The sequence below is a fragment of the Mixophyes fleayi genome, unplaced genomic scaffold (assembly GCF_038048845.1).
Source record: "Mixophyes fleayi isolate aMixFle1 unplaced genomic scaffold, aMixFle1.hap1 Scaffold_28, whole genome shotgun sequence".
In the NCBI taxonomy this organism is placed as follows: Eukaryota; Metazoa; Chordata; class Amphibia; order Anura; family Limnodynastidae; genus Mixophyes; species Mixophyes fleayi.
Window position 1 is genome coordinate 578,328 of NW_027446866.1, and position 8,435 is coordinate 586,762.

The window sequence follows — 8,435 nt, forward strand, 5'->3', positions numbered from 1 at the left end:
GATGTAGAATACTGCTGAATGAAGGCAATAATCAGAGTCCAGGAGGTAATCTCTGCGCCTACTTATCGATAGTACAGTGGAAATGGAATTGGAATCTTTCATTTGGGAGCACTGACCCCTGGGCAATGTTTTGACTGACAACCCCTGGAAAACAGGCAGCTATTGTGTCCCTGGTGATATTATTATCCTGTAAGTGCTTAACACTTAGTGCTGCATTGCTGAATGTGGGGTTTTCTGCAGTTGTGTTAGAACGATTTCTATCCAAGAGCATGCTGAATCTCCTGAGGTTAGACCTATTGTATGTGACTGGCAACTGTTCTTACAGAAGGAAAAAGTGTTCAAGGCAATGTTTCTCATCTACTTTCTGCAGTGTCAAAGGCATTGGTTGAGCTCCACTTGAAGCTTATGAGGAAAATTGGAAAGTCAGTCACACTTGACAGATGGGAAAAATACTTAATCAAGGTACAGTTTGTGATTATTTCTAGTGTATTAAACATAATGTAACCATAAGATATTCTACTGTGATCAATATTGACAGAAAATTTACACGTTTTTCTCCTTACAAGGTAGAAAAATCTATCTTAAATCCTTATCTCCAGACTGGATTTGTATATATCTGCAAATTGTACTCCAGTGGTGCACTGGGTAATATTTAGTAGGACTATAGGTGTGTAAAAGTTTATCATGTATGTCGTTTTACATAAACTCATTAAACCCTATCCACAGGCTACATTTGGTTGGGATCCTCATTAATCTGACATGAGGATGTCCCATCCAACGAGGCCCACCCTGCAAGGACTGTAGTGTGGGAACAATGTTATATGTCTGTTAGTGGAGGATCTCTAATAATCCCACTATCCAGACGTATGTATAGTGACAACTGCAGCTCTATGGTGTAACATAATATCATAATGATCTACTAAGTACGGTATCTGATGCAAGGATAGGAATTCTACAACATAATTTTACTTAAGTAAAGGTTTATCTGAAGATGTAAATGTTTCTGTACATTAAGAAACCTCATCAGGCCTGCGACTAACCATTAATGTCTTTATATACAGATCTGCCAGGATTACAACAGCACATGGGCCTGGGAGATGGAGAAGAAGGGGTACCAGGAGATGAGCTTGGAGTGTAAAGTGGGACTACTGAAGGTAATGTATGTTGGGGTGTTACCCCCAGTTGTTGTGTCTCTGGAGCTGGGGAAAGGCCAGCGTTGTTAGCTGTCTGTGAACTTCCCATCACATAGCCCCATATTCCTCATTGTTATCCCTGCATCCAGAGAGATGCTAGAGGAAACACACAGGTATAAGTTACATGCTCCAATTGGCCAGTAAAACTCTAAAATAGTTCTGGAACTTTATCTTTCTTTAAATTATACATTAAATCTTAAATACTCTTGAACCAGCTTGAGTGCTAATTAACGTAGGTTTGGCTGATGTTCTTAGTGGCACAATAACTAGAGATACCAGATATGTATAATCTACTAGACAACTACAAGTGTCTTATACCTGTAACCACTGCCCACAGTAATTTATTTATTACTGATTTATTACCAGCCTAGCATGTCATTGTTTTCAGCATAGTATGTTTGTTTTTATTTAGATTAGCTGTTTTAGTTGTTAGTTTTTTGTATGTAAGTTCTTCCTGTACTATAAAGGTCACTGCTCACTGCAACAAACTGAAGGAATTATAATTGTGTATCCTAAAAAAAAGAATACGTTGGATGTTTGAGATCCGAGGACACTGATAGGCTGCATTCTCATGAATATTGATTCGACCCACAAAATAGCTGCCCCCACTGTGAGCACGTGAGACATACATTTTCATGTACAGTGAAACATGTCGCCTATTGCGGGAAGTTTAGCTGAATATATTTCCATTGATAAAGTAATACTGTACATCTTTAAGCATGGGGATGTCTTCATTTGCCCTTTTACTGACTTTTGCGTTGCTTTGATTTCTATTTGTGATAGAATAACCTGGTGTCTGTGAAACGTTTGCTTGCTCTGGAAGGCTGAAGGCGCTATCTTAAATCTCTTCTTCTTGCAGCACTTGTGTGAGTGTCAGTTTGATGACAATCTGAAGTTTAAAAATGCCATCAATGAAGAGGACGCCGACGCCATGCGTGTACAGCCACTAGGGCGGGATAAGGACGGCTTAATGTACTGGTATCAACTGGATCAGGATCACAATATCCGCATGTACATCGAGGAGCAGGATGACCAAGACGGGTCTACATGGAAGTGCATAGTCAGGTCACTATTGTGTCCAATAAGGGTGCTGAAGAGAGTATGGGTGTTGGTTAGATGTGGTCATCAGAGGTCTGACCTAGATCTAAGAAGACCTGAGGGAGAGTATTCTGAGGTGTATGAAGGGGTGGTCTTGTTGAGGGCTTTGTAGGTGCGGCTGAGTAATTTGAAATGGTTTCTGGAGGCTATGGGGTGGTAGTGTAGAGATTTCCAGAAGACTGTGTATTATTGCAGATTATAAGGAGGAGGCGACAGGACTGGGAGGGAGACTGGATGTGAGGAGTGAAGTGTCACATGAAGGTAGCAGGATTGGGAGACTGAGGAAATTGTGGTTTTATCAGTGAGAGAGATTTGAGGGGATGTGTTCCTGCCCCCAAGAATTCATCAAGAATTGTAGGGCTTACCGACAGTGAAAAAAATAGTCCTTGTTGAATAAAGGATAAATGTACGTTATTTCCCACCATATACTGTGGGATGAAGGCAGCTATGTGCTCCTGCAGCTCCTATTTTACCATCTTTTGCGATACACGAAGATAGGAATTTATCTCAATTCAACTTAACCCGTTCTTGTAAAGATGTATCCTGCTGTATGTGAAATGTATATGGTTGTCCTTTCTTACCAGACAGTGCATATGTGAAAAGATACCATGTAAATGCACATAGATGTCAGGTAAACAAGAATACTTTAAGTGAAATGAGTTGTTTTCTGTTGCTGTCCAGGCTAATTTTCAAGTCACATCTGTTCATATATAATGATGATGGTTCATATCTGAGGGTCTGTGTTACCTGCTCCTTTCTTGAACCATTTTCCTTGTATTACATGGCTGAGTTGAATGTTAACACGATTCAGCTAGTAGTATTAATATTTACACTATATGATAAAATTATGTCTGATGTAATTTGCTTTAAATTTTGTGTTGGGCTTATTCACACATCCTGTAAAGTGCATATACAATTATATCTCTGTATTGTGATTTTTATAAGACTTAATTACCTGTTTGTTACTTTATCCGATGTAGGACCAGGAATGAGCTGGCGGAAACCCTGGAACTCCTGAAAGCACAAATAGACCCTGCGTTACTGAAGAAACCTGAGCCACAGGATGGTTCATCTCGTGAAAGTCCCAATCCAGAGGATGAAGACATCAAGAAAGAAGAAAATGGGGGTATGTTTCAATGGTCCTTTTGGTTTCTGTACTGCTGATCCTAAATACAAGCTCCTTTCTATAAAAGCCACACTAAACTTTACATATGTAAATGTTTGGGGAATTTAGCAGAACTAGAGATATTTGAGATATGGAAACCCTTTTCCCTATGCCAAATAAACTTCCTTCCTGTAGTAAGCCCATGGCAGGGCTATGGGCCGTCCTTCTGAAATAGCAGAAGTTGTAATATAATACTGTGCAGGCAGGATGTTACTGGCATGGTGCCACTTGGGCAACTTTCTGTTCAATTTTTATAAATGATGGGAATGACCACTAATAGTTTATGATTCTTCCAGTGAAAGGTTTATATGTGTTTGATTTTCTTGATGGAGGCAGTATACATCACTTATACACAAATAAAGCACTTTTTGTTTGCTCTAAAAGCTGTTTATCTATCAAATCTTTTGACCCATTCATGTTTTAGACAATTGCTTTCTAGGCTTGTAATCCTTGTATTGTTTCCGCTGGAAACCATGCGGCCTGGGGTGGGTATACGGCTCCCTGCCTCAGCTGGGCATGGTCTCGCTACCAGTCACCAAGCACACAGGAAAGGAGCAGTTTGCTAGATGTTCAATGTGTTGTAGGTTTTTTTGTGTATTTTTGATGTTACCCAGCAACTACTGTGACTTTTTGCATTTTTTTTTTTAATCATCTGTGAATGACCCAAGATACCTTTTATATATCTACATTTTATAAGATGCTTGGACCTAAAAATAGGACCAAAAATCCTTGATGCCCAAGAATTCTAACAAAGTTAATAATAAACTTCTATAATAAGTCTCAATATAGAGGTTCACCAATGCATGATTGTCAGGACAGCTGAAAAGCTATAACATCATTGGAGAATCACTGCCGCACAGTGACAGCCATTCCCTTGTGTTTTCTTTTGCAGTGCAAACTTTAGGAAATTGTACATTTGTATGAATCAGGCACAATCCATATAATATTACCATGTGACCTACATGATGTTAGTTCAGTCTCCCCCCTCGTTGCATCATGTACACTATGGTCCAGTTGGATGACCCAGTTGCTGTCTTGTCATTTTATGATAAGCTTATCAGGATTCAAATACAGCTCGTCCTCTCCTGGAGCTTAGCTAGACAGCCATTGAAGATTGGTATTGGGTTATTTGTACCAGGAGCGTACTTGAGTATCACCTGCATATCAGTGATAGTCCAGGTCATAATGCCTGATTATTGTTAAGATTACGCCTATTAGGTAAGCTTTTAGAATCAGACTAATAGAAGTCTTCACCTTTAGCAGTGCTTTACCCATAGCACTGATATTATTAGAGGTACTCTGATGCCCCAGGACTTAAACTCTAAGGTAGTAGAAGCTTATCAGGATAACCGTAGCGCAGGGTGGAAGAAACTGGAATACTGGAGGCAGGTACCAGGAACAGGCCAAAGGTTGTGGGTCAGTAGTGAGCAGGAAAGCCGAGGAACAGATCAAAGGTCAGGTCAGGTAGCAGACATGGGAATTCCAAGAAACAGGCAGAGGTCAAGGGGCACAGGAGTTCAAGCAAGGTCCAAGAAACAAGGGAAAAGGTCACAAAAGGTAATTAGGTCAAGGATAGCAGAGTATGCACAGGAACAGGAAAGCTAGTCAGCAATTTATACAGCACAGTGAAAGCTATAACCGGCAGGGAGGATAATCTCTCCCTGCCTTAAATACGTGGATTAGCCAATCAGAGAGAAGGCACACAGGAGAAATAATCAGCTTCCTCAGGCTGAGATAAATTAGGTATCTGAGGCGCACATGTGTCCGGATGTCATTTTAGCTGGCTGCGGCGGTGAGGGAGACGTGGAATCTGGAAGTGATGTCCAGGCTGTCAGGGCAACAGCCGGGATGCAGTCCTTAATAGCAATAGTCGAGTTACTGCAACCCATTTGTAGCATTTATACTGAAATAGCATGGATGATAGAATAAAGCCCTGTTGCAGAGGTACTGGTGTAGACAAATATTACCTGATGACACTTTCTGTGTCCTGCCAGTGAGAAATGTTTTTAACTAAGGCTGGGTACACACTACAGGGTTTTCAGTCGATTGCACTGGTCAACATGATTTTTTATTCAAGAAAACTGAATACTAACTCTAGTGCAATTTTAAATTCGGAATTCAAATATGGAATTAGAATTTTTCCATCAGTCATAGTGTGTTTGTGTTAGGAACCCCTCCAGCCGGCACAACACAACTCGGAGTCTACTCTGCCAATCAGGTGTTCACTGGAGCCCCTGATGGTGGGGACAGACTGGGCTGCAGACTGACAGAGGGTCGTGAGGTGTGTACCGGCTGGGGAGAACCCAGGCAAGCGGAGTGAGGTCCACGCAGAGGTCAAGGGCCGGCAGCAGGTAGCAAGTCCAGTTTAACAGGCTGGGGTCAAGGGTCACAGGCAAACACGAGAAACAGTAGACAGGCCAAAGGTCAGGGTCACGGGATACACAAGCGAAGTCCAAATCCAAAGCCAAGGGTCATACACGAGAGGTCAGCAGAATACAACAGACAGGAACAGGAACAGGAACGAGCAGGTCAGCAGACTATCAAGCTATAACCGGCAATGAGGCAGCAGACCTCATTGCCCTAAATACTGAAGCAGACCAATGAGAGCCCAGCTCTCTAATTACATTAAGTGGCCAAATTAGCCCGCAGGCTTGTCCCGTTGTTGCGCACGTGCCCGGCTGCCCTGCAACGCTGGGACGTGGCACTGGAGAGAGGAGCTTCTATCCGTTGCCACGGCAACGGCAGGCAAGCCCCCGGAAGTGACGTCCCGGTCGCCATAGCGACGGCCGGGACGGAGGTAGGAGAGTCGCGGCGGCTGGGCACCGCCGCGGCTTGTAACAGTACCCCCCCTTGAGGAGGGGTCAAGGCACCCCGACATCCCGGTTTTCTAGGGAATCTTTTTAAGAACTCCTTCAGTTTTTTTGGGGCATGGAGTTGTCTGCGCGGAACCCAAGACCGCGCTCTTCTAATCCGCGGTTCCTCCATTGCACCAGGAAGTGCACCTGCCCTTGTACTTTTTTAGAATCCAGGATCCTTTGGACCACGTATCTTAGTGGTTTGTTTGAATTTCCCCCCAAGCACACTTGAAGACTGGGTTTGGCTAGGATATAGTACCGGCTTCAACAATGAGCAATGAAATGTGTTGGGGATCCTTAACGAAACCGGAATTTTTAACCTGAATGCTACGGAATTAACCTTCTTGATAATGGAGAATGGCCCAATGAACTTAGGGCCCAACTTTTTGCAAGGCTGTCTGAGCCTGATATTTTTTGTAGACAGCCATACCTTCTGACCCACCTTGAGAGAGCAGATGGTACGGTGGCGGTCAGAATTTTTTTTTGCAGCAAATGAAGCTCGTCTCAAAGATGTGTGTACCTTCGTCCAGATAAGTCTGAGGTCCCTGGCAGTGGAGCGGATCTCCTGGATACCAGCAGATTTGAGTGAGTATAAGGAGTTGGATCTGGGGTGAAAGTCATAATTGCAAAAAAACGGAGAGACTTTGGTGGATGAATCGCACGAGTTATTACAAGCAAATTCCACCCAGGGTAACAAGGAGGACCAGTTATCATGGAATTCTGATGTGTAGCATCTTAAAAATTGCTATAAGGCCTGGTTAACCCTTTCGGTTTGCCCGTTTGACTGAGGGTGGTATGCGGATGACAAGCTGATTTTAATTCCGAGTAGGGTACAGAAGGATTTCCAGAATTGTGCAATGAATTGTGATCCACGATCAGAAATGATATCAGAAGGAAGTCCATGGAGACGGAAAATATGTTGTATGAAGAGAATGGCTAGATCTCGAGCAGTAGGAAGCCGGGTTAGTGGAATGAAATGTGCCATTTTGCTGAAGCGGTCTACCACGACCCAAATGGTATTGTGTCCCGCAGAAAGTGGTAAATCAACGATAAAGTCCTTGGACAAATGTGTCCAAGGCTTTGCAGGAGCGGCCAACGGAACCAACTGACCTACCGGGCGAGTCCTGGGAACTTTGTTCCTGGCACAAACTTCACAAGACAAGACGTGACTCTTGACGTCGGCAGACAGTGATGGCCACCATACAGTACGGGAAAGGATTTCCAATGTTTTGAAGACTCCAGGGTGTCCAGCAGACTGAATATTGTGTGCTTCAGTAAGGACTGCCTTTCTTAGATGAACAGGAACAAGCAAGCATCCTACCGCAGTATTATCAGGAGCCAACCTCTGGAACCTTTGTAAGGTACAGCTCAAATCTTGAGTTAATCCGGCATGGATTATAGACACAGGAACAATAGGTTCTGGGCTAGTGATCGGAGCATGATGTGCCAGGAAACTTCTGGACAGGGCGTCCGCTTGAATATTTTTAGAACCAGGACGATAGGTGATAATAAAGTTAAACCAAGTGAAGAACAGCGACCAACGAGCCTGTCGGGGGTTCAGACGTTTGGCTGACTGTATATACTGCAGATTCTTATGATCCGTTATGACGGATATCTGGTGCGCAGCGCCTTCCAACCAGTGTCGCCATTCCTCAAAGGCCCATTTAATTGCCAACAATTCTTGGTTTCCCACGTCATAGTTGGTTTCCGCTGAAGAGAACTGACGGGAAAAGTAGTACATGGATGCAAGCGGTGGGTCTGAGGATCTTTTTGTGACAAGATGGCTCCAGCACCGACGTCAGAGGCATCTACCTCAAGAATAAACGGTACCTTAGGGTCCGGGTGTCTGAGGACTTGAGCGGACACAAAAGCTTTCTTCAGGGTTTTGAATGCAGTTATTGCCTGTTGTGACCAAACAGCTGGATCACCTCCTTTGCGGGTCAAGGTGACGATAGGAGCCACGATGTCAGCGAAACCGCCAATAAATCTCCTGTAATAATTGGCGAATCCCAGGAATCTCTGGACCGCCTTGAGGTTATTTGGTTGTACCCAATCCATGATTGCCTGGACCTTGGTTGGGTCCATGGAGAAACCTTCTGAGGAGATTATATAGCCCAAGAAGGA

The 8,435-nt window shown here is 43.5% G+C and overlaps 1 protein-coding gene across 1 annotated transcript; it reads left to right on the forward strand.

Annotated features, from left to right (window-relative positions):
* Nucleotides 1-372: 372 nt before the first annotated feature.
* On the forward strand, nucleotides 373-3,482 carry LOC142126962 (remodeling and spacing factor 1-like). Its single transcript, XM_075194291.1, has 4 exons — nucleotides 373-462; nucleotides 1,062-1,154; nucleotides 2,053-2,258; nucleotides 3,272-3,482. Exons 1-4 carry the CDS (start codon nucleotides 406-408, stop codon nucleotides 3,453-3,455), a joined length of 540 nt encoding a protein of 179 aa, XP_075050392.1. The 5' UTR covers nucleotides 373-405; the 3' UTR covers nucleotides 3,456-3,482.
* The last annotated feature ends 4,953 nt before the right edge of the window (nucleotides 3,483-8,435 follow it).

Excerpts from the sequence above, each read along its gene's own strand:
- LOC142126962 (XM_075194291.1), top strand. The coding sequence starts at position 406 with ATGAGGAAAATTGGAAAGTCAGTCACACTTGACAGATGGGAAAAATAC. Across the intron at positions 463-1,061 it reads GGGAAAAATACTTAATCAAG|ATCTGCCAGGATTACAACAG; the intron begins GTACAGTTTGTG and ends CTTTATATACAG. Across the intron at positions 1,155-2,052 it reads GTAAAGTGGGACTACTGAAG|CACTTGTGTGAGTGTCAGTT; the intron begins GTAATGTATGTT and ends TTCTTCTTGCAG.